The 26,005-nt window shown below is 53.0% G+C and overlaps 3 protein-coding genes across 3 annotated transcripts; all 3 read left to right on the top strand.

The window, feature by feature from the left end:
- Window positions 1–7,338: 7,338 nt before the first annotated feature.
- Window positions 7,339–9,079, top strand: ALD5 (aldehyde dehydrogenase (NAD(P)(+)) ald5; the record flags this gene model as incomplete). The annotated part of the gene is made up of 4 exons (XM_071059190.1): window positions 7,339–7,403; window positions 7,464–7,863; window positions 7,933–8,821; window positions 8,943–9,079. 4 exons carry the CDS (start codon window positions 7,339–7,341, stop codon window positions 9,077–9,079), a joined length of 1,491 nt encoding a protein of 496 aa, XP_070915291.1.
- A 7,456-nt stretch (window positions 9,080–16,535) lies between these two features.
- On the top strand, window positions 16,536–17,159 carry MFIFM68171_03768 (uncharacterized protein; the record flags this gene model as incomplete). Its single annotated transcript, XM_071059189.1, has 1 exon — window positions 16,536–17,159. The coding sequence occupies one exon, from the start codon at window positions 16,536–16,538 to the stop codon at window positions 17,157–17,159; it is 624 nt and encodes a 207-aa protein (XP_070915290.1).
- A 4,370-nt stretch (window positions 17,160–21,529) lies between these two features.
- Window positions 21,530–22,561, top strand: MFIFM68171_03767 (uncharacterized protein; the record flags this gene model as incomplete). The annotated part of the gene is made up of 1 exon (XM_071059188.1): window positions 21,530–22,561. One exon carries the CDS (start codon window positions 21,530–21,532, stop codon window positions 22,559–22,561), a length of 1,032 nt encoding a protein of 343 aa, XP_070915289.1.
- Between the last annotated feature and the right edge of the window lie 3,444 nt (window positions 22,562–26,005).

Below are 26,005 nucleotides of genomic sequence, written 5' to 3'. Positions count from 1 at the left end.
AACGATACCCGACAAACGTCAAGAGAGCTGTCTAAGAACCGCAAGGTTGTTTGGGGAACACAGATCAACTGTGAGGACTGGCTTCCCGGACCATCGTCGAGAAACAGGCCAGTTACTTATGGATGTCTGTCCGCCATGCCACACCGGAGACTGTCATTTCTGACGAGCACCAGGTCAAATTAAAATGCAAATCATCATGCAAAGTCCCATGATATTGTTGGGCGGGTAAGAGTCGTTAGCGCTAGCTGATTCAAGCGAATCAACATCAGCATCTTGAACCAACACGCAGACGTGGAACACTAGGCTGGGTTTGAGGCATTGCTACCCCGCATGGAGGATTGAGTATCAAAAGCCGCTCGTTCACTTGTCTGGCGGTAGGTAACCTTACCAGAGAATGCAAAATCGTCGATTGCACCTAGCAGTGGGTATCAAGGACGTGACGCGATGCTGCTACCTTCGTTGCGCAAACTAACCAAGCCCTATGACGGCTTCCCTACAGCACAATAAATATGGTGCAGTGGTTTGTTATATCTGCTCCCCGGCTTATTCTTTCAAGATGTTTGGCGCTTGCTGTGGTGGAGCTTTTAGGGGCGTGAATCTGGGATTGGGCGTCATTACCTGCATCACAAGGCTAAGGTATTTAGCAATGCTGTATATGATTCGACAGCCTGCCAGTTGCCACACATGGGGAGCCTTGACGGTCAAGTTTACCGGTCGGTCAACCTATTAACACCATCTAGCTAGCAGCTCACTCCGGAGCGGCAATCCCATGGATTATGAATATGTATTTCTCAGGGCGCACTTCTACGTACGGTATCTGCAGCTGCCTTAGATCAATACACACACTCTCTCCAAGCCCACGAGATCATCCTAAACCGTCTCTATTATGAAAGAAGGCCTTGGCTACTATCGTCATGGCGCCTTTCATCTCGTTGAGGTTGGAGACAACCCACCACCCACCGCAACTGCCGTCGGCACACGTACGAGTTAAAAGGACCTCCTACCTTCCCAATGCCAGAACCACCGCTTGAGGAAGATTACGTCTATCAAAAATGGGGACCTGTTTGAATCACGTTCTCGCATCAATGCTGCTACTGAGGACATGACTGTGTCTTGAGAGCTCGCTGAGGTCGAACTTAATCACTGAGTGTTCTTCGGTGCCCTGCTGCCGATTGATATCCCCATCCGTTGACTTTCTCCGGATGGAGAGGGTCGTCCTCCATTTTCCATACAAAATTGCATTATGTTATTTGGCCGGTGTGCAAACCCGTTCTACCTAGACCCGATATCGTGTGCAGCTCTCAGTACCTACACCACTGCTAGTCGAGAACGGCCCCTTTCGCGCAGATCCTATGTCCGTCCGATCGCGCCAGATCTAAACCATACGACCCATCTTCCTGTCGTCGGGCTTCGCCCTCAAGTATGTGCACTGTTGCAACGGCATTCTGAGCTTGCGTGGTTCTTGCTATTCAACCCAGTCAACTGCTAGCTTAGTAGTGAGTCGCCTGGTTACCCTGCGGAGCAGAGGGCCAATGCACAGGGTGTCGTCGGGCTGCCTGACAAACTTGTTCGATAAGTCTATGTTGGACTGTTCTGGCATGGGCCTTTCGGTAAATATTTGTTCATATAACGTACATTATCAGCGAGTGACCCATAGCAGCGAGTGACCCACCCCCCACCACCTTGCCTACTACCACCATCAATTCCAACACAACAATACTAGGAACCCACGATAATCATATCAGAAACAGTTGAATCAGATGCTTCTGCAACCTCCTGGCAAGTACGCGCGTTATGGCCAGGCTTGCCGCACATACCACAGCACCGAACCTTCGTACGACCCTCCCGTACACTACCACTATCTTGCTCCTTTTCTTGCGCCACCTCCCCAACTACGGCCTCCTGACCTACTAGATCCTTTATATCTTTTACTGCAAGTGATCCTCCAAGCTGCACGCGTGTTCTTTTAGCTCTCCGACGCTTGCTTAATGCCTCGTTGGCCTTACGGAGCGCGGAGTTCTCTGTCTGAAGAAGGGCCACCTGGTGCATCACAGCTATTGTACTCTTAGTAAGCTGGTCTACAGTAGCTAATATCGAGGTTGGGGAGCTATTCTGATGGTTGGAAATACGAGTCTTAATGAGCGTTGACTGCGATTCGGCTTCGCGGGGGTTATGCGGTGTCTGGAAGACCCAAGGTTGTGCAGTACCAGGCCGTAAGGTCGGGGGTATTGGCGTACGAAGCTTGATATCCAGCTTAGAAAGTACCCTCTCTGGATCGTACGGCACAAGGCCGGCCCCTGCAAAGCCGCCCTGAATATTTCTCTTGGTAATAGAGGTAAAGAAAGCCTCGCGAAAGGTGCAGAGGAACTCGAGCTTGCTGACGTGGTTGATATGCATACGCATTATATCTTCAATCTAGCGACCGTATACCTGCTTCAGCAGTCCAAAGCAGCCAACATCAAGTGGCTGTAGGAGGTATGAAGAATACGGAGGCATACAGAGCGTAATAATATTGTTCTTCTGGCAGTAGAACTCGAATTCGGTCGAGTGGTGGCTTTCGTGGCCGTCGAGGATCAATAACCGGTATTTGCCCTTTGTCCGAGACGCTGTATAGTAGTCGAAGTGCTTGATCCAATCTAGTCCTACCGTATTGGTAGTCCAGCTATTATCGGTTGTTGCGATACGCCAGTCGGCTGGGAGGTTGCACTCGGTATACCAGTTGGCAAGGTGGTATTGCACGGCTAAGATGATGAACGGAGGGATAGCCCAGCCAAGGGCATTGACTCCCTGGATAACCGTTGCCCATTCGCGGTTGCCAGGCTGAGCCAGCTTTGCCTTGCCACGGCTATCGGAGGTTGTAACTACCATACCCGCGAAGATGATGCCCATTATAAACCCAGTCTCATCGAAGTTATAGATATCGTCATCTACGATACCATACTTGGCCTTAACGTTCCGTACAAGGGCAAACCACTCACTAATGACTTTCGGATCCTCGCATTTGGCCCTCTGGTAGTCGTACCGACATGTCTAACACGTACGAAGCTCTGGCTAGCGTTTGACAAACCGATATACCCAGAGCTTGCTAACAGGGGGCGCATCACATATACATAGCAGTTGGTTGGCCATATCTTCTACACTATATAGTCTCGGCGGAAATGCACGTGCAGATAGTTCAATTATATACTGAACTATTGCCTTCTCTTCCAGATCTGTGAGCTTACGCGAGTTAGGCGTAGTGTCGTATCGTACAGGCTTGCCGGCGTGTTCGGCGGGCTAGAGTCTTCCGGTCGACCTCATAAATCTTAGCTGCGGCTCGTTCGCTTAGATTCTTATCGTTTTGAAGAGCTTGGAGGGCCAAGATTATCCTAGCTTCTTTTGACGAAGAAGGCATCTTGGATGGTAGAGAAATATATTGTTGAGTGTAGAGGTGTCGCGTCGCGTAGAAAGTGGGTCACTCGCTGATATAGGTCACTCGCTGATATGGGTCACTCGCTGATAATATACGTTAGATAAAGTAATCTTTTCCTTAAACTCGAGAACTAACGTATTTGATAAGCGAGTTACGCAGATAAGCGAGTTGCGCACGCCCCACCACGACATGTCCTCTTTATACTTTACATCGAATTTTTCTACAACCCGATATGCCTCCTACTTCAAAGGAAGCGAGGGTAATCTTAGCCCTTGAAGCGATCCAAAATGACAAAAAGTTAAGCCTTCGAACTGCAGCTAAGCTCTACGATGTACTAGAATCAACCCTCCGTTACCGACGTAGTGGCAAGCCTACACGACACGATATTGCAGCCAACTCGCACAAGCTCACAGATCTAGAAGAGAAGGCAATAGTTCAGTATATAATTGAGCTATCTGAACGTGCATTCCCGCCTAGATTATATAGTATAGAAGATATAGCCAACTAACTACTACGCGAACGCGACGCGCCCCCTGTCGGCAAACGCTGGGCTTACAACTTCGTTAAACGCCAGCCAGAGCTCCGTATACGTTAGACGCGTCGGTACGACTACCAGAGGGCCAAGTACAAAGATCTAAAGGTCATTAGCGAATGGTTTACCCTCGTATAAAACGTTAAGGCCAAGTACAGTATTGTAGATGACGATATCTACAACTTCGATGAGACTGGGTTTATAATAGGCATTATCTTTACGGGTATAGTGGTTACAACCTCGGATAGCCGGGGCAAGGCAAAACTAGCTCAGCCTGGCAACCGGGAATGGGCAACAGTGATCCAGGGAGTCAATGCCCTCGGCTGGGCTATCCCTCCATTTATAATCCTGGCCGTACAGTACCACCTCGCCAACTAGTATACGGAGTGCAACCTCCCAGCCGACTGGCGTATCGCAACTACCGACAATGGCTGAACTACCAATGCTGTAGGTCTCGATTGGATTAAGCACTTCGACTACCATACGGCACCTCGTATAAAGGGCAAATACCGGTTATTAATCCTCGACGGCTACAAGAGCTACCACTCGACCGAATTCGAGCTCTACTGCCAGGAGCACCAGATCGTTACTGTCAGGTGCAGGAGGGTGTCAGGTGCAGGCGGGGCACTGCCAGGGTCAGGGGCCTATAAATTACCGGCTTCGCCGGAAGTTTTAGAACATTCAGAGTTCAACACTGTCACCTACCACCTCCTTAGAAGCGATAGCTGCGCAGACGCCGCTCCTTCAATGCGAATCATCCTTTCACTCTCCTTTTCTTACAGCAATCCCCAATTTTCGATCTGACAGTTACGCTCTGCATGCCTCCGCATTCCTCCCACTACCTCCAGCCACTCGATATTAGCTGCTTTAGGCCGCTAAAGCAGGCGTACAGTCGCCAGATCGAGGACTTGATGCGCATGCATATCAACCATGTAAGCAAGCTCGAGTTCCTCAATGCCTTCCGCGCGGCCTTCTTTGTCTCCATAACAGAGAAAAATATCCAGGGTGGCTTTTCAGGTGCTGGCCTTATGCCGTATAACCCAGAGAGTGTGCTTTCTAAGCTGGATATAAAGCTTCGTATGCCAACACCTCTGAACTCCCGGGCCGGTACCCCACAACCTTGGGTATTCCAGACACCATACAACCCCCGAGAAGCCAACTCTCAGTCAACGCTTATTAAGACTCGTATTGCCAACCATCAAAACAGCTCCCCAACTTCGATATTGGCTGCTGTAGACCAGCTTACCAAGGGTACGATGGCTGTAATGCACCAGGTAGCCCTCCTTCAAGCAGAGGTCTCTTCGCTCCGCAAGGCCAACGAGGCACTAAGCAAGCGCCGGAGAGCTAAAAGAACACGTGTACAGCTTGGAGGATCACTCACTGTACAGGATGCACAGGAGGTACTAAGCCAGGGGGCTCTGGGTGGGGAGGGAGTGCAAGAAACGCAGCCGGATAGTAGTGTTATAAGGGGAGGTCGTACGAAGGTTCGGTGCTGTGGCGTATGCGGTAAGCCTGGCTATAATGCACGCACTTGCCAAGAGGCTGCAGAAGTATCTGATTCAGCTGTTTCTGATGTAATTATAGTCGGTTCCTAGTGTTGTTGTTTTGTAATTGAGGATAGTGTTCGTTGAGTGGTGGGGTGTGCGCAACTCGCTTGTCTGCGCAACTCGCTTATCAAATACGTTACTCTTCTTTTTTGCTTTTTGTTTGCTTGTTTTTTTTTTTTTTTTTTTCTCTAATAATCTTTAGAGTTTCCTATGTTAGATTGCACGTTCGGATCATTCCGCAAATCAAGGACCGCTCATCCAGTCAGCTTCAAAAAATTCTCTATTTTTTACTCGTTGGAAACATCAGCAACTTCGGGACCACCACGTTGACCATAGCCGCCGCAGGCATTTCCGCTTTGCCCCTCAGTCAGGTGCAAGATCCGGGGCGGCAGTAGGGGAAATCGGTGACCTCAACACCCTTCAAGTTAGACAGAAATGGCTGCGTTGGAGCTATCGAAAGGCCCTGGAGAAGGCGATGAAAGAGAGAAATAGCTACTAGTACTAGGCAAGGGCGTAGGAATGGAGAATATAAATAGGAGGTAGAGTGCATCAAGTGCCGAAATTACGTAAAATGTATTTCTCTGGCTGCTACTACGTGTCATGTCATCCCGCCCCACTGAACCCACATGGGCGAAGAAGCTTATCCAATACCTGGACTTACGACGAACGTCATAGCTGGCCACCATTAGTCTACACTCGAGGTTCTCAGAATGATGATTCCGACGGCACCTTCGACACCGGCAACTTCGGCCGAATCAGTAGTAGCAAGGTACACTACTCAAGGATACTCAGCCCATAGCAGCCCCACCGAGCTCCATATCATAGTGTAGGCAAATCTCGCTGGAACATTGTCCCGAGCATGCCCCAATCTCAGCATCATTACGACACACCCATCAAGAGGTCCAAGGGCGGCTCTGTGAAATCCGCGATGGCAAGTCCCACTCCAATCATCGATGCACATCTATCAATTGCGGGTCCAGGGGAGACGGTGGCTGAGAGTGCGTTGCCGAGGCGAGCGGTGCGGGGTACAATCTCGGGGAAGTGGATGTGTCTCTTGATGCAAAAAAACGTTATGGTGAAATCCTAGCCTATAACAAATCGGAACAGAGTCTGCGGCTTCAACGGCTGAGGCGGTTCCCCGGGGCGCGAGGAATGGCAGCTCCCTATCCGTGCGTCACTCGATGCGTGCCAAAGTTACGGCCTTTTTCTTGAACTGAAGTCGACCGCTTCAACGCGGCTTATAAGGCGGGGTCGCGTGTCTCCGCCCCTCCAAAACGCGATGCGGGGAACCTTAAGATTAGAGTACAGTCGGTGGGCAGAGCGGTGACGGAAGAAGGGACGAGATCGGCTGGCGGGATCCGACACAAGAAGGGTCTCAGGCCAAACTGCTGGGTTTCGGGCTTGCAGAGGGCAGGCGGCGTCGGCGTCTCGCAGCGCCGGCACAATGGGTTGGAGCTTGGAGCTTGGAGCTTCTTGTTGTCTGTTCACCGGTCCGTGGGTTACGATGGAGGGGGCGCCTGGCCTACGGATGCGATGTTTCCCCTCGAATCAGAAGCGTCCCGCCATCCATACCTCGACCGCCTCGTCACCCATCAACCCCGCTTTCAACGCATATCCATCCGTAATCGCAATCCATCCGACCGTTGATCAAGATGAGAGGCTTGCGGAGCCCCCTGTTGATTCCCGCGGTGCGGGCTGCTCCACCTGTCCCCAAATCCCATTTAAACTTGCAGCGGGTGTGCCATCCCATCTCTCCCCAGCTGCGCCTGTCTTCCCCTTTCTTCTCCTTCGTTACACCTAGTTTGAAACCGGGCCGGATACAGTTTATCACCACCCACGCCTCCAACATGTCGAATCTCTTTGCCGAGCTCAAGACGCCGGTCACCGGCCCCTACAAGCAGCCGACCGGACTGTAAGAGTCTGCCTTGTCACCAGCATCCCGGTCCCCGCACTAATGCTCCTCTGCGTGTAGCTTCATCAACAACGAGTTCGTTGAGGGTGTGGACAAGAAGACGTTTGAGGTCATCAACCCCTCTACCGAGGAGGTCATCTGCTCTGTGAGCGAAGCTACCGAGAAGGATGTCGACATTGCCGTTGCTGCCGCGCGGAGAGCTTTCGAGGGCGAGTGGCGCCGCACCACCCCCTCTCAGCGAGGCCGCTACTTGACGAATCTGGCCGACCTCTGCGAGAAGAATTTTGACCTGCTCGCTGCCGTCGAGTCACTGGACAATGGTAAGTCCATCACCATGGCCCGCGGCGACGTTGGCGCCGTCATTGGCTGCATCCGGTACTATGGCGGCTGGGCCGACAAGATCGAGGGCAAGACCATCGATATCTCGCCCGACATGTTCCACTATACCAGGCAAGAGCCGGTATGTCCCCAGTTCCTAACGACCCTCAGAGTGCCATTTGGCGGAGCTAATTTGGCTGGTGAGTCCTAGATTGGCGTTTGCGGCCAGATTATCCCCTGGAACTTCCCGCTGTTGATGTTGGCCTGGAAGATTGGGCCTGCTCTGGCCACCGGTAACACGGTCGTGCTGAAGACGGCTGAGCAGACGCCCCTCTCCGGTCTCGTTTTTGCCCAGTTCGTCAAGGAGGCCGGTTTCCCCCCCGGCGTCGTGAACATCATATCGGGCTTTGGAAGGATTGCGGGTGCCGCCATATCGTCGCACATGGACATCGACAAGGTCGCCTTCACTGGCTCAACTCTCGTGGGCCGCACCATCATGAAGGCGGCTGCCGAGTCCAACCTCAAGAAGGTGACGCTCGAGCTGGGCGGCAAGTCACCCAACATCGTCTTCAACGATGCTGATATCGATGAAGCCATCAGCTGGGTCAACTTTGGCATCTACTATAACCACGGCCAGTGCTGCTGCGCCGGCTCGCGTATTTACGTGCAGGATGGCATCTACGACAAGTTCGTCGAGGCCTTTAAGAAGCGCGCCGAGGACAACAAGGTCGGCGACCCGTTTCACCCCGAGACCTTCCAGGGCCCCCAGGTCTCGCAGCTCCAGTACGATCGCATCATGGGCTACATCAAGTTGGGTATCGAGGAGGGTGCCACTGTCCAAACGGGCGGCGGTCGCCACGGTGATAAGGGCTACTTCATCCAGCCCACTATCTTCACCGACGTGCGCCAGGACATGAAGATTATGCAGGAGGAGATTTTCGGCCCTGTCTGCGCCATTGCCAAGTTCCACAGCGAGGAGGAGGTCATCAAGCTGGGCAACGAGAGCTCGTACGGCCTTGCTGCCGCTGTCCACACCAAGGACATCAACACGGCCATCCGCGTGAGCAACGCCCTCAGGGCCGGCACCGTCTGGGTCAACTGTGAGTTCAAGTCCGAATCCCCCCTAAAACGTCGCGTACTAACTCTGGTGATCTAGGCTGTGAGTTCAACCGAGAATCCACGGGTTAAAGATGTTAGCCCTTATACTAACCCTAACCCCAGACAACATGCTCCACTATGCCTTACCCTTCGGAGGATACAAGCAGTCCGGAATTGGTCGTGAACTCGGCGAGGCCGCGCTTGCTAACTATACAGAATCGAAGAGCGTTGCCATCAATCTCGCCGGCAAGATGTTTTGAGGCATCATCTTAATGTTCTGGATCATTGTCCCCAGCCCGGTCACAAGTAGTAAATTTGCTTCCCTTCTCCCATCCTCAAGAGACGGACAAAACATCCAGCGAGTTGGGGCCGGTTAGCCAAAAGATGGGGAAAAGTCGGCCACACGTTAACATTGCGTTAGCCCAAAAGAAATGGGCGCCGTGTTTCTAGTCATTTGTTCAAGGCCTGGTGGACTCGTGTATCTATGTCTAAGACATCATCATATTTGTAGTTGGAGTGGCTGCTAAAGACATACTATTAGGCCGAGTTGGACGTCTCCCCTGCCGGTTCAAGAATTTTCACCGCTGGAGGCTGCAGAGTTGGAACTCTGAACCGGGGGCATGTAACTCGCATCGTTGCTACGGCATTATTAATTCCCCGCTTCTGCACCCGAGATTTCGTAGGAAACTTCCTATATGAATTATTAACGTTGGGCGATACTTTGTCAGTACTAATCTATTACACGAGGCCCGAGGAAACGTCAAGGTGTTGGGGTGGTGCGTTGAACGCAAAGCGGGCATGATGGAAGCCATGCGCGAATACCAAGCTCTAAACAAGAAGCTGGCTGTGTCCGCAGGGTATGCGATCCGTGGAAGGTGTTTGGAAGGTGTTCGATTTTGGCCTGGCTGCGCCAGTACCGCAAGGGATAGCGCAAATGAGCTGTAAGAAGGCTGGAGCAGTAAAAGGCAGTTCAGGATTGATAATCCCTTGTGCCACGTCGAAGTTGCCGTGGGCAATCCGCAGCTGGACGCTCAGAGGAAAAAAGGGTTGACGGGAACGTTTGTGACGCTTGAGGATGGACACACGTGCATCTAGGCCAAAGCGATTGAGGTAATCGGCCCGATCCCTAGTTCTCTCGCCCAAGTTCATGACCATGGACCAGGGTCGCTTTTCGTTACTAACCCTGGCGTATGGGCACTAAGTCTTGCCCCAGATAGATGGTTCTACTCCATCGCTCTCGCAGACGGCTTCCTACAGCAAAGATTCGGTTGAAATTTCGACTGGGCCAGCGACTACCTATACACACCGGTGAACATCGGCGGCACGGCAGGAGCGTGGATGTTTCTCGACGTCAATAAACATGTGGAGCCCAAACCAACCATGAGGGATGTAGAACTCGTGACTTTCAGGGTCAAATCCGTCGAGGATTCATGTTAGATTATTGCACAATTAGTATCCGGGAGTAATACACCGGCTGATTGTGAGTCGCCAGAGAGTACGAGAAATCGCGTCATGCCGGTATTCGTTTACCTACGCCCACCTTCCCCTATGGTGGGAGGCGCGTAACGGAGGGCACAGGAAAGGTAGGAAGTTGAAGCTGCGTGTAGGTCGGCCGGATTATTGCCTGCCTGCGCTTCGCTAATTATGCCCTGCTACCACGGCCGCCGCATCTTCGGTCATCCTCCCCGTCGTTGATCCACCTGGGCCGAGGCTGATCATTGAAGGGCGGGTTTATAGGAAACAGACAAGCGTTGTCGCTTTGCCAGAGGTGAAGAAAGTTCAAATCAGCACTGCTAATAGTGTCGGGCGCAATTAGGGGTTATAGTTATCATCAGCCGCCCCGACTTGGAGCCAAACATTGAACAGCACAATAGTGTATACGCGCAGATCAAAAGGGCAGCTCAATCCTTCTGACGGGAAGGGAAGGCAAGTGCATTCCATTCCACGCCTATCCAAACCGTTTGGTCCTCCTGCGAATTGTATCCAGTGGCCGTCGCAATCTTGGTTGCATCCACATCAAATATCAAGCCCACTCGTAGTGCGGCTGCCCTGGGACGATTCGGTCGATACAACCCGGAGACGGAGTAGTTTTCAATTGGATCGCTACTCTACCATTTAACAAGGGGCTACAAGCCCTTGTATACCCCGATGAAGATAGCCCCCAGCTCGATATCATTAGTATATTTAAAAAAGGCATATCCACCCGTGTAGAAGCCACAAGCGATGTGCTAGATCGTATTGCAGACTACTATTAGACAAGATAGTACAAGCCAATAAATGATCTAACAGAGGCTACTACCTATCTCCTAGGGGTTATAGACATGAGTGATGTGACTGAATTCAGACCCGAATATTGTGCTTCGAACAGGGATTAGTGTCATCGAAACGATTAAAAGGACTGTCGCAGATGGATGGCATTGTGGAGCCCTGAACTTAAACAGAGACGTCGCCAAGCTGTAGGATTATGATAATGATTAGAGCACGCCGCGTGGCCCGTTCTAGACGTTGCTTATCATGCTATCTTCGCTCCTGAAGTAAACATACCATCGCCCACTGCCTAGACTCGTCCCGAACAGGAGCCCCGTTTCCCTTACGGTCCTCACACGATTCTCTCTTAGTGATTTGACCGAGATACTCCGGGCCTGCCTTTTCCCCTCAAAGAAAGTACAGATTTCCTACGCAATCAAGAATAGTGGCTGATCAAGCACATGTTTGCAGCGGAATTTGGTACTCGTAATGCTATCTTTGAGCATACCTGATACTTCCCAGGTTGTTCACGTTAGACATGCCGTTTTAGTGCGGTGACATGGCGTTATGAACTAACGGAGACAATCGACGAGGAAAGAAGCTACACTAATGACCGACGGCGGGGTCGTGCTGTATCATGACATGGCTGACGAGTAAGCTGTTTCCTGAAATTGTTCGGAACACGATTAGAACGAGGGAGTCTTGATCAACGAGAGCTGTGTTGCACTACCTTTATGTAACCTCACAAGGTACCATACTTAGACAGGAGACTGCGTTACGGTAGAGATACCTGACTACCTTATGTATGTAAGAAGATGCTGAAGCCCCTCCCGGCATATGCCGCTGACCAAGAGCGGAAAGATCACATAGAGCTATTGCCGAATGTTCCAATCTGCGGGTCGTAGTGGATACGGTACCCGAGCATCTCCTTTTCATCCATCGTTACTTCACCAGTGACCTTCTGGATCTGGCCAGAAAAGAGAAGCTTTCCGACACAGCAAGGAAGAGGATCCTGCGAGGTGTCCTAGTCAGGTTGTTGTGACGCGAGGATAACTGAAAGCCTCAGCTTCAAAATACGCTGCCAGTTGAAGGTGGTCAACCAACTGAGTGGCATGAGTTAGGTTTTCCCTGGATGACGAGACCCGTAATGATTCCATATTCGATTCATCAGTTTGAGCGCTCCGGATCTGGAGCGGGAACCGCGGATGAGGCGTGCTCGAGCTTCAAATCATTTAACTTCTGAAATCCTCTATAAGTCCCGGCCGCCCGTTACACCGTACCAAAAAGCATAGAAAGTAGGTAAGCGGATGCTAATATAATGCGCCGTCTTGCGCTCGCAGCTACCCTAATGTTGACTGCCGCAGTAAGCAATTAATTCTCGATGACACCAACCCTCAACACGAATCAACGTAACGACACCTCTGCGACTTTCCTCGCAGCTGCGCATAAGTTACTCAGCGGGTACCTCAGCTGACCCCAGTCTTACGCCCCGGCGATTAGAGGGCGACCAACAAGTCTATTTGAAGACAGCAGATCCCCTTTAAAAAGAAGGTCAACCGCCGTACTGCTTGTTGCTGTGTCTTCACTCAATCTCAGTTCTGCGGCTTCCCTGATGTAGTGCACCGGCACCGGAATCGCCCCGATTACGCAAGATAACTTCCACATGTGGTCAGGACTCGGAATGTAAAGGAAAGCTTACGCATGTCACAGTGCAGAAGTACGGACAACACATATACACAAGCACGTGGTGATGCCGAAGGGCGAGGATAGGAATGGGCATCGTGGCAGCAAGGCTCAACATCCCGAAACCCCGAAGACAAGGCAACCGGGGCTGACCTACCTGCCTTAACAAGGTACCGAGAAAACACGCTTCCATCCCCGGCCGTGCTCGCTGCTTCACCGAGACAACTGGTTCCACACCACACCACACCACCAGACCAGACCAGGCGCCATGGCATGGCGGTACCACGATAGCACCCCGCTGCCCAAGTCCTGCGCAGCCCGTACCACTGTGGATCCAACATCCAAAGGCCTGCCCAATAAACCCCTCCAGTACTGACGACTGAGCTGCCGTTATCTCAGCCGGAATCTTCCCACGCACCAACATACCACGAGAACAGCGGGTACCCCCGGTGGCAATAGATGGCCTCGTATGCACGGGAAAGACGGGATGAGTCGGACAAGGCAACCAGCCACCACCGCTTCGGTTGAAACGCTGGCGCCGCTCACCGAGTGAGCAGAAGCACAAAGAAAAGAGGAAGTCAGACGCCTGCCGAGAAAAGCGGGAGGCACGCGGGCCTAAGGCTTAGTAGAAACCACGACACGTCGTGGCATTCCAGACTAAGCCAGGCCAGGCAGACGCGAGACGTGCCATGTACGTATTCACCCTGCTTGATAGTTACGTCGACAGCCCCGAATTTGGTAGTGGCCGATAGCAATCCTGGGCTTCTGCAGCACTGGCACCCCTGGTAGCAAACGAGGATGCCATGTCGGACTGGCCTGACTCAACTGAGAACGTACTCTGTCCGTACACCTGCTGACGGCCGGTTATATCGACAGTCTTATGTTTGCTGGGGGACAGAGGGAAAAGTCCGCTGCTAAGCCCCGGGAGCAACAAGCGCCGATGCCATCTTAAGCTGGCCGTGCTCACCTGAGACGCACCCGCGCTGTTTGCCTTAAGGCCTGTCGGGCTGCCCATTCCATCGACGATGACGAGAGTAGGGTGGGCATGGGCGTGGGGTGGGGTGGGTGTGGGCGTATGTCTTGTCCCAGGTGGATTTGCGGGCAGGGGAAAGTATCCCCGACGATCATGCCTTTGCTCCCACTCCCACAGCGCCTGAAGTTCCCCGTCGGGCTTCACTGACTCTGAAAAGGTCCTCCGAAGCAGGAAGGAACTGGCAAGGCAACAGACCTAACAGCCCGGCACACTTCGTATCGGTACGGTATCACCCAAAATCCTCTCCGTGGGGCGTCGATACCACTTCCAGGCGGGTGACACTGCTTTAGCAAATTCGTACAGTGCAAGTCGAGGTGTGAGTGAGCCGGAGGCATATCTGGATGCTGTACCGGAAGAGAGCGGGTGGCGCATGACGGCAACAATGGAATCTGTGATCAAGCCTGTGAGAAATTGAGGATAGTCCTGCCATACCATAGTGCCGCAGGCTGTTCCACGCACGTTGCTTGGCTACGTTACCCAGAGGGCTACCGGTCCCCATCTCCAGAGCTCTGCGCAACCTTTGGGCAACGGCAACAACGGGCTCCCCACGCTGTCCGCCCCTCACCCAGACACCCAGACTCGTTTCCCCCGATCCGCCTCGTCGGTGGTGCTGCTTGTCTGTGGAACGGGGGGCGGGTGGGAGGGAAGGGGATCGAGACGCCATACGGCCCAGCACAGCCATCGAGCCGAAACATCGGCTAGACTGGACACGTACGGGTGGTGGCCGACGAGGCGCCTGGCCAGATTCCCAGGATTGCGGTAGCCTTGGTGGCCTTTGAAGTCGAATTCTTCCGATGCCTCAGTGCCTCGTCCCAATTTCTGCGGGATAAGATGACGACTCCGTGAAACTGCGCAGATGTGGCTGTGCCGTGTCATTTTCCAAGCGGAGCAAGAAACTTTGCGAACATCTGACCGCAGAATATCACGATGGACGTCACAGTGTGGAAGAAGGAACAGAAGAGGGAGCCTGACAACGAGGCGGCCTCTTTTCTTCTATGCTGGTTCAATTCCCTGCTCAGCTGAGAGATGATGTCGAGATATGTGCGGCGCCGGCACAGCAAAATTGCGGCGTGTGTGCCAATCGAAGTGATTATTAATGTAGCGATGGAAGCGATGAGCGAGTCCTACGCTGCACAGCCTTGTTGGTTCAAGCAAGTGGAAGAAAAAGAGAAGGGGAAAAGGCACCAACCCCAGCCGCGGCTGAGCCTTACAGCCTCAGTCGTCATATTAGAGGGAGATCATACGTTCTCGACTTCCCTGGCTGCCACACGCATACACGCGAGCGGCAAAGGAAGAGGTGCTGGGGGAACAAGACTGCAAGGCTGTGGCATGGCGATAGAGGAAAGATCTGAGGAGGAACGGCACTGTGGGAGGGGATGGGAAGAAAAAGACTCAAGTAGATGTCAGTTGCACTAAACTGGATGCACTGTACGTGGCAGCCGACTGTTTGACCCGAGGGGTTCGAGTTTGACGCGTTGGATTAGGGGACAGTTGCAGGGATAACTAAACGAGCTTGAAGAAGAAAAAAAAAAAAAGGGAAAAGCGGAAGGTGGTGGCATCGGCTGTATCCTGCTGATTGGCTGCCTAGTGATTTCACATGGCAGGCCTCCCGCTGTTTTGGAACCAGACTTCCGGGTTTGGCGCATGGCGACTGGCCGACCACTCAGCAGTGAGCCTGGACGGAAAGAAAACAATGACCTCACTGACAGCGACTGACAGCGCCTATTGTTGCATACTGTACATTGCACGGTACACTAACATAACCTGTATTGTGCCTACACCATGTCCCCAAAAGGCGTACCGCCACTCTGTTTAATGCAAAATTGCACGCACGCCATCTTGCAGCGAAATCCGGCTGCAACTCATCGACACCCCAGACCGCCGCACATACGCGCCCGCATCTAGAAATCAGGTTTCTCTGCGCCGCCGCCGCCGTCGGCATCTCAATGGCCTCTCGCCTCTGAAGAACATTGCAGCGAGTGCGAGCCACAGGACTGGTGGGGCGCGGGGCAACCTCAACAACATGTCTCTTAGTGTTGATCGTGTCCTTGCCTGGATTCCGAGCTCAGAATCAGGCACCGAGATTGTGGATGCCCCACCATGCAGTATCCTATCAACCGTCTGACGCCAGCGGTCTCGATGAGCGGCCGCTCAAGCTTGTGAGGTCGCCGGCGGTGACCGCTGTTGTCCCCGCGTCTCTGTCATGACTCTTCCAGTTCGAAGCGTGGAGAAATCGGCCTGGTGTGGCCGTGCTTGGACGCCTTGTGCCCCCACTGTCACTCACCTTCGGTGTCACACACCCATCCCTACACCACCAACCCCTTCACCTTGTTCCCGGCTCCCACGGGTACCCGTACCTACCATGCTCTTCGAATAAGAAGTCTCATTCCAACATGTGCCTGGATCACTCCCCTGGTCCGAGCCCTTCCCGTCCGCTTGAAGCATGGCCTAATCTCTGTTGATCTGTTATTCGCTACCCCACGCAACGCATGCAAAATCACCCGCATGCATGTCACTAGCAATCTTTTCCTTCAGCCTTATCGAATATCTTCTTTCCTCGGGACCCCCTTGAACCCGTGGTCTGCTTCTTGGATGGTGTGCTACCTAGCCGATTCCTACTTTAAAAGCCCCAGACCCCCCCCGCCAACTGCACTCGTCTCTCCTCGTCCCAACACTACCCTATACCCCATACTCCATAAGCCCAGACAAGCATCCAACGTATAAGCTCCTCTAAGATTCACATCCTGCTCCATATGCCCAGTCGCCGGGTATCATTCGATCTAGGAAGTCGGCCTACCAGAAGCGGCCGGAGTCGACGTAGAAATCACAGCGAGGAGCGCGTCCACCGCCTCGTGGACGACTTCACCGACATGAGGGCACATGAGCCCACGTACGACCAGCTGGTTCGCGAGAACCACATCCTCCGGCTCGACCTAAGTGACAGGGACACGGAGCTGCAGCGCCACCGCGTCTGGGTCGAACAACTTCAGCGCGAGAATGAGGACCTCCAGCGGTCTCTCGACGCCAACTCGGACAACGAGGCCCGTAAAGACAGCAAGCTGAAGGGCTTACGCAAGAAGAACGCTCATCTCGAGGTCGAGAACAACAACCTTACGGCCCAGATCCGCGACCTTACCCGCCAACTTAGAGAAGCACTCGAGTCCCGCGTCAGCCGCGCCACCCTCGAGACCGAAAAACGAAAAAGAGAGGTGGAAGATTGGCGCCGCCGCTACGACGAAGCCAAGCGCGGTTTCGAGGACGCCAACCGCCGCATGGAGCGCATGCGTGAGAGCATGGACGACATCATGCAGGAGAACGCTGCCCTCAAGCGCAAGCTTGAGATCGAGGAGCGTATCCGCATTCGTAACGGGTTCTAAGTTCGCAGACCGGTCGTCGCCTAGCATCATCAGGCACCTCTTATTCTTGGACTCGACCATGGGGTTCACGACCTCCGCAACTGGGTTTCCTCACTCGACACGGGGGGATCGGGTTCTAGAGCACAAGCAATTCATTTTTCTCTTAGACTGGATGGATGAAGTGAGCTTAACCAACGCAACCATTTGATCCTTTCACGTTGCTTTGGATCTAACATCCCACCCCTCCAGAGCAAGCATCCTCACTCTCTGCCATCGTCATTGTTGCATCTCTGCGTCCCTTGCTTTCTCTTTTCAGGATACATGCGAGAGCGGCCGCGGGAGCACCTTCACACGATCTTGGCCTTTCGACAGTACACTATCTAATTTTCCTAACTTTTCAGTCGGGTGTGTGTACGATTTACGATGGGGGAAACGGAAAAGTTTTGCTTCATTACATGAGACACGTCTTTGAACGCCGAGGTTCTATTTCGTCTCGTATGTGTTTATGCCTATCTATCTATCTAACCGGCTACGGAAGGGAAACATAACCAGTGAGAGCTGAGATTGAGCCCCGTCTTCACTGCCATGGACTGTGGACATGTACACTACTTAGGCCTGTGGTTACAGCATCGGCGAATGCTTGAGATACTGATTTGGGACGATATTAGCTAAAAAGGGAAATGCTGCTCGTAAACATGGAGCTAACGCTAGAGCAAAATCCTCTAAAAATAATTTTTTCTTTTTGGCTAAATATAACACACTCTGCTCCTTTCGATTAGCACATATCGGTGGCGAATATGCCGATGCTGTTTGCTGTCCATTACGTGGATGCCATCTAAGATGAGAAGTTGGTGGCTCGAAACTGGCCAGTTCGAGTTCCGGTGAGCGTCAGCCGGTCGTGTGGCGTGGTGTGACCCTCGGCATGTACATGGCTTATTAGGGCATGCCACAACACTAAACATAGGTTGCCTGAAAGGGTGGCAACAGGGCCTGATTCTCTTCCTATGTCTCCGAAAGACACGGAAACGTGTTTTCCGAGCTTCGTGCATGTGTAAGGTATCGATACGCGTGGGACGGAATAGACACTGTGTCTCTGTCTCGTTTGATCCCCCACTGATGCCTGGCCGTGGACGCATACCTAGGTGACAACGACTGCCGTCTCTTCACCTCGGCGAGGGTAAGAGAGCTCCAGTGGGGCGCAGTGGGGTCGGGTCGTGGCATGGGGATCTTCCCTCAGGGTTAGTTGATCAAGGGTGGGGCATTAGGATTGTACGAGCCGTCGGGAGTTGCCTGCTTGCATGCTTGCTCGCATGCCTAGCTAGGCGTCCCTTATCGGTTATGGGGAATACGCTCCACCACTTACGGAATCATGTGCTGTGCTTCCCTGGTTTTGGAGTTTGAGAACAGCATCTGTTTTTCCCCGGTTTGCTCGGCCGGCCACTTCCGCCTCGCCTTGCCGCGATTCCGGCTGTTCGGGTTTTGTTTTCATGTCCACCCTGATGGGCGCTGTTGTGTAAATGGTTGTGAGACGCCAGGGTATGACAATGAACGGGGCCGGTCGCCGTGCCCTTGGCGGTGGGAGGGGGGTTGTTCTAGCCCATTATCCAAACCACCCTGCTTGGCGTTTCCGGCTCCGAAGCATGGATCCTGTGTCTAGAGCGACGGTGCCGTAGTGTAGTTAAGTTGTCCAGATGTGGTAATTGTCGATAATCCGTGATTCTGGTGCGCGCACTGCCTGCGCAGCTGCGTAATCCACAGTTTGACAGGGAGGCTTTTTGGCGAGATCCCTTGGCAGAGACGGAGGCCACCCCGCCGCCAAGACAAGCACTTGGGCTTGCCCCTCCCCCGCAATCATCTCTTGGTTTGGAGTGTATTTTCCGTCAACCACACACATCACGGCCACCGAGTTTGGGTTGGATAAGATACTCTGTCGGGCCGTTATCGCTGCTCACTTTCATCCACATCCATATAATAGGACATGTTGAGCCAATGCCCAATAAAAAGGCGGGAAAATAATGCAAAGCACATATGGGATGCGTCCGTCGAGGTTCTCGCACCATTGATGTGACACACTTTCGCGCAGAACTCCTCTTATCGCGCAAAAGCGCGGTCTCGTTCCGTCTGCCTGTCGATACAAGTGCTCATCTGAGCAGAGGGCAGAAAAGGGGGGTGCGGCTGCCCCGCAATATCGAGGCTGATGCCTGACTGGATGAATGCGTGTTCCCCGCAGCAACATCCGCCCACAATACTGTCTGCTGATCGTACGGCGGTTCGAAGCGTCAACCGGCAGAGCCCTTGTGCAGATCCGCTGGTTTCATGAGTCAACCGGTCGCGGCTCTATCGAGGGAGCGGCCAGAGTGGACACTTCTGCTGCCGGATGGATAGGAGCGGCCCCACCCCCTACCGCTGCAAGTTGCCGCAAGTTCTCGGCGAAAGTGGTGGGTTCGACTGGCCCATCACCAGCTACATAGTACATAGTCGTTTGTGGACCAAATCTGGAAGCACATGCCAGCAGCTTGTGGTGGGGCTGCGACCTGCAGCGGTCGACAATGTAATGTACGTGTAGGTACGGTTCTATCACTGGAAGCCCCAGGTAACCACAATGACTTGCATCCAGCCGTTGATTCTGACCCAGATGCTGCAGGTTGCAAGGCGGCAGGGAGTCTCCGAATCCAACTGAAGCAAACCTCGCTCAGAGCAACAGGAACTGGCCGTAGTGATGTGCCTGTCCTGAGTCGGGGGTGCAGATACGGCGCATTGGAAGATGTGCAGCGTGGCTTGAATTTTCAGGACGTTGGCAAGCTCTGTTGGTATGCGTATATTCTTGCTGTCAATCTAAACAACGCCACTAAGCCCCATTTCGTGGAGAGCAACGGTGACCCCCTGCTCGAACCGTGGAGTCCTCGCTCTGCCCTACTATCCTTGGCAACGACAAGCACCGGGGTTTTTGCCTAGGAGGGTCTTGAGACGTCCTACGCTAAATGGTGAAGATTGGATTCAAGCCCAAGTTTACTCCGTACTTGCTGCATGGAATGCATGAAGAGAGGCATCACATTCGCCGTGACTCACCCTCTGCGGCCGCCGCCAAACCTAGCGCGGATCGCCGCCAGAGAAACCCCCGGCATGCCATCGCGTCCTGCTGATTCGCCCGTTCGCCGCAAACTTTGGCTGTCGACGTCTACCATGGGCAACAAGCGATTCCCTGACAATTTGGCTGCCAGCGAAAGCCCGTCGCTAAAAGTGCGCTGGCGGGAAGTACGGGAACAAAGAGCCGTCGCACCTTGCTACCAAGGCCATGGTTCGCCAGAGATAGGGCATGGAGACGCCGTTTGTCCCATTTTTGGTGCCGCCGAGACCGCAACGACCAAATTTCCACCCTGTTTTCCACGGCAAAAAGGCAAAAAATTTTCGGTCAAAGGAAGGATCGGGAGTGGGCGCTTGGCATTTTCGTTGTGGGACGATGGGAACCCCTGCCCGAAATTCCCAAAAAATGCCTTGTCGAATGCCAGAGGCGTCAGGCTTGCACTGCCGCAAAATCGACCACTTGACTTTTGCCAGCCCATGCCTCTTCGATGATGCACAGCGGGGGACGGATTCGCGCTATGCCGTTTGAACACGGTCGACTGGACGCGCAAGACGTGACAACTTGGAACAGAGGGGTGGTGTGCCTTTCGTCCACTCCCCGGTTCTCGGTGAGCCTTGCGGTCGGTTGTCGGGGCGGGGACCCTACACTAGAGTATGACTCCAAATTTCTTTCTCATGCCAGGGGGGATGCAAACGGGACGGATACCTTGACACCCCTCCCTCCTCCACCTTCCATGTGGTTCCCCCCTTTTGGGATCGATCCCACACCTTCTTCGCTCTCGCGGCCGCTTCTGCATTGCCTTCTTGAGCGCTGTCGCGAAGGCAGCAGCCGCCCTCCAAAAGTCCTAGACCAATAAATACGATTGTGTGCGGCGATTCGGATTTTTGGTTTCTTCATCTTCGCATGTCCGCCTCGTCACGGACCTGGAGCGCAATTTTTATCTCGAGCGAGCTCTGTTCCTGCCCAACAAGGGGTAAACTGGTTTTCTCTTATACCCGGTCCTTTTATTTATAATTGAGGCCCAACCCGAGACAGCCTACATTCCTTGCCCAAGCCTTGCTCCCGCCATTCCGCCCCTGGTCGCCCAGTCCGACACTGCCCAAGGGCCGCCCCCCCCTACCACATCCGCCCAATTTCCACCCCTCGGCCCAGCCCACACAACTTTTTTTTTTTTCCCTCTTATATACCTGACCAGTCGGGCACTGCTGCAGCGCTCCTACGCACGGTGGTCAAATCAGCACACAACACATCTTTTCTGCTGCTTTAGCCTACATACAACCTTTCCTCATCGCCAACTGCCGCCGACATGAGCAGAAGCGTCAAGTTCCGCAGGGACTCACCCACGGGTGGGTCTCACTACGATCATCAGCGGAGCGACTCCGGCGTGGGTTCGTTCAGTGACTGCGAGAGCCGCACGTCAAATCCTGACCCGGCCTTCCTAGTCCCCGGGTACGAGGATCATCACGTATACAACCTGAAGCATGCTCTCGACGCGGCGCGCAAGGAACGGGACGATTGGATTGCCAAATTTACCGAACTCGAGACTAATTTCACGCAAATACGCAACGAGTTGGCCCAGACCAAGGCGCGGCTGGCCGCATTGGACAACGAGAACGAGATCCTCGGACAAGAAAAGGAGTCGCTCACCAAGGCCAACCAGGACCTCGTCGAGCAGAATGCCGAACTCCAGGAAACAGTCAAGGAATTGAAGAAGGCCAGAAAGAGCAGCTCTTCCCCCACCACATCCAGCGCCACCGCATCTGAGTCGTCCGACGAGAAGAAGTTGCGCCGGAGCTCCAGCAAGCGACACAAAGAGTCGAGGGCTGATAAGGAGAAGGAGCGCGAGAAGGATAAGGAACGGGAGCGCATTGACCGCGAGCGGGAGCGCGAGGCGCGCCGTAAGGAGAAAGAGAGGGAGAAGGAGAGAGAGAAGGAGCGGGAGAGGGAGCGGGAGAGGGAGAAGGAAGAAACCGAGCGGTTGCGCAAGCGCTTCGACACCGCGCGGGGCGAGGAGAGCGACGCAAAGAGCAGCAACACGTCCTCCAGAACCCAGCGCAACCGGCGTGACAGCTACATTGAGCCGCTCGGACAGAGCGCCCCGAGACCTCAGGTCCCAGTTCCTCCCTCTCCATCACGGCAGTACTCCACATACACTACCACCGCCGCCGGCTATCCACCAACGACTACCTACTCCAGTATTCGCGAGCCCTTTGGCACCACTCCACGGTCGCATCACCCGTCGGTCCTTGTGGTCGACGAGTACAGCAGCTACGGCGTCGAAGACGTTGTCGAAGACCCTTACCGGCCAATTTCCCGGTCCATTCGCCACCCGAGGTGATACGCTGGCGGTAACTGAAGACACGACGAATGCGACAAGCCTATTTTCGGTTGGTTCCGACCATGCATTCTTGACGCCAATCTTGACTCGCGCTTGAGATACCCGATTGGCCTGGTACCTGCACCAGGCATGGCTATTCCCCCCTCCTGCAGCCCTGCGACACGCTGCTGCGAGCGTCACGATTCGCGCGAATTTTCCCACTTTTTTTCTTCTTCCGCCCTATGCAGGTCGGGCCGCAATTTTTTTTCTTTTGGTCTCTGCCCAACGAAGGATTCGGTACCCTCAGCTTCAGCCCCACCCTCACTTGGCGCCCATCGGACCAAACACACATTCGCGTCGTATTCGCTGGTCCCGGCACAGAAACACACCCCTGTCAGCTGTACGGCTGGATGGAGGCCGCCCGGAAATTAACGCCGCCTCGCTGAGCGTCAGCCACACACCAAGACCGACGCTGTCCAGCCCGACTAGGCTGACGGTCCGGATAACGTGGGCTTCACTCGAACCTGCTTGGGCCTCGGGTGGGTCCTACACCGTTGGGTCGGGAAAATGGGATGACCCCATTTGTTCGTGGGGTCTTCCCTCGGCGGAGTTGCACCCCCACAATTCCCACATCTTTGCCACGCATGCATGTTTCATTGGAAAGCTTGTTGCTGTTTTGGGCACGCACGTTTCTTAACTTTCCTTGGTCTGGATCACTGTTCTTGTTCCTCACTATACCCCATACCCCCTTGTTTTTGGCTTGTAACAACAAAAATTCATACGTTTGGATGGATGTATGCGCCCCTGATGATGGACGATGGGCCGGATAGGTGGACGGTCGGATGAATAGGTTCAACAGCATTGGGTATTCCGGCATGGACGGATCATTGGGATGTCTAGGGTCATTGTTGCATCTCCTTCCCTATAGAGCTTAGATAGATCTTTCCTTTTTCACTCTCCACGGCAACGGGAAACTTTTGTATGACATCTCGACGTTTGTTTTGTATCATTGCCGTTGGAATTGGGGTTAGGAATATGGATGCAATAGATGTGATGCCGGCTTGGTTGAGCCGGGTGTTCTTGGAGATTTGTTTCTAGCTACCCCGTACTCTCCATTGCGCGCAGTGATTTTAACGCTCGCTATCAGACATGATCGATCATCAACCATGCCGTTCCCCCATTGCCTACTGTCGATGCCGGGGAGTTGATTGGCCTCGTCTCGCCAGCCTGCGGTGCATGCCCGCGCTTAATATGAGTCATGTGACCAGATTCTGGACGTACTCGCACTCAACCGAAACCGTGCCAGTCAACCATCAATCTCGTACGTCTGAATGGAGCAACCTACAAAACATGAGGCGCGGTGCAGATGATGTCCGTAGCCTTGATGGTGTGGATGTAGGCTCTACCGGCTTTGGGCCCCCGTCTGCCGCCCGTCTGCCCACTTGCATCTTTGGTCGCGGTACTGAGCATTTGATATTCCATACCCGGAGATCTCATGGAATTGGACCTTCCTCACGTTCGATGCGAGTAGGCTGGCATGCTTCCGCTTTATATTGATTCCATCGCGCAGGGCGAGCAAAGCAGGGCTGTCATCGGGATCAAGCGCAAAGTCGCCAAACTCAGCGACCTGCAAACGCCACCCGCAGGCGCGACAGATTAGAGCTCTCTCCATAGATTGATGAGGATAGACCTCGTTCATCTGTCGATGAAAGCTTGAGCCTCCGTACGAGCCTTGTAGCCACGGATGACAAGCGGGATAAAGCGTTTCCTTCTCCGCGGTTGAATTGGTCAATTGGAGGACTTAACAACTTCCGAGCCGATGGGGTATACACGATTGAAGAAGTTTGTGGTTGCAACTCGCGGCGGTCCTGCGCCATGAAGTTTGTTGATGTTGGGATTGGCCAGGTAAATAATGCTCGTACTGGAAAGCGTCTCGAGTTTGTTGATTAGAACCGGCGAACCCAAAGACCGCGAGTAATTATGTCGAGGACAAAAAGTTTCAGGTACACTCTGAACCGCTTTATTGTGCTGGGGACTAGGTGTATCAGTGTTGCATCGACGTATGCAGGATCGACAGCGCCGATGATATCGACTTTGGGAGCAGTGTGTCAAGGAGACCAAATCGAACGGTGCCCATTGTGTTGACCCCTGGTTAGAGCACTGGCAAGCTTGGCAAGTTTCTGTCCGGGAGGTTCTAACCGGCCGCTTGAAGGAGCCGGCCCTGAACCGGATCGTTACGATGCGTGACGCTAGCCGCTGAAGCTTGAAGCGTCTCAACATCCCACAGTCTCCTCGGCCTCCATACAGAACTCAACCACAACATCTATTAAGAAATATTATGTAATTAAAGGTAAAGAAAGAGAAAGAAAAAGGACAAAAAAATAAATAGAGGTACTATATTATTTATAGTATGATTAGTAAGGCGTTTTTAATAGTCTGAGAGATATTCTCTAATTATTCTGCTTATTTGACACGAGAGAGCTGTTTACTGGGGTGTGTGCAAAGATGTTAAGTTAATATGATGGTTGTCATGCTGTGGAAACAAGAGAAGGGCCCAGGATCTCGAATTTATCCCAGAACGTAAGGCAGAAGCTAGGGCCACCAGAGATATACGCTCCATCTATCTGATTTACTGTATTAGTTGATCGTACAGCTGGCTCAGCTGGCCAGGACAGGTGACTTGTACCACTCTATCCTTAAAGGGTCTACCAGTTCTTGTATCTCTAAATCAATTTCGTAACCTACACTGTTCTGATCTTCTACTTAATAGCTGGATAAGACATAGAGAGAAAGGGAATCCCTATAGTGAACATTAGTGATATATTATATTAAGTTGGCGAAAACTGTCTAGAGGCCGGGACCCTCCCACCAGAGGGCGACACTTAAAGGGATGACGCGCTGGGGGTTGGGACTCGCTGGGTGCAGAAACACACATCTATACCGCATACCTTACCCATCAAAACAAAGATGGAGAGAAACGACGGCCTGCGGTCGGATAGGCAAGATGGACAAGACAGGCCAGGCGACATCTCAACAAATCGAGCCCCTGCAGCCCAGGCAAGGTCACAACAACATGTGTAAACGGAGCTCCCTCTGATCAGAGGGAGACTGCTTTTGCACGCAAGAAAAGCTCTTCAACTGGGCTTGCCACAAGTGCGGAAAGAAGTGTTGAACTGTGTGTCCTGTCTAAAGAGCAATGGCCAGGACGGCCCTACTCATGGTGCAAAATAAAATGGGTCCCATTCCAATACTAGTAGGGAACGAGAGGGTTTTTTACAACGCACATCCCTCTCTAAAATACACTATGAACAAATCGGCTTATAGGGTGCTCTTATTTGCCCTGTTCACCAGTTAGGACTCGGAAAATGCTCTGTTTTCAACATCTCTAAACTTTTTATATACTGCAAGCACTTACTGACTTCATTGCAGATTAGAATTCGGCCTCTTTAGTGGTATATGACAAGG

Source organism: Madurella fahalii, assembly GCF_045866475.1.
Source record: "Madurella fahalii IFM 68171 DNA, scaffold_2, whole genome shotgun sequence".
In the NCBI taxonomy this organism is placed as follows: Eukaryota; Fungi; Ascomycota; class Sordariomycetes; order Sordariales; genus Madurella; species Madurella fahalii.
The sequence above is the reverse complement of the archived record's forward strand: the minus strand, read 5'-3'. Positions and strand labels throughout refer to the sequence as shown.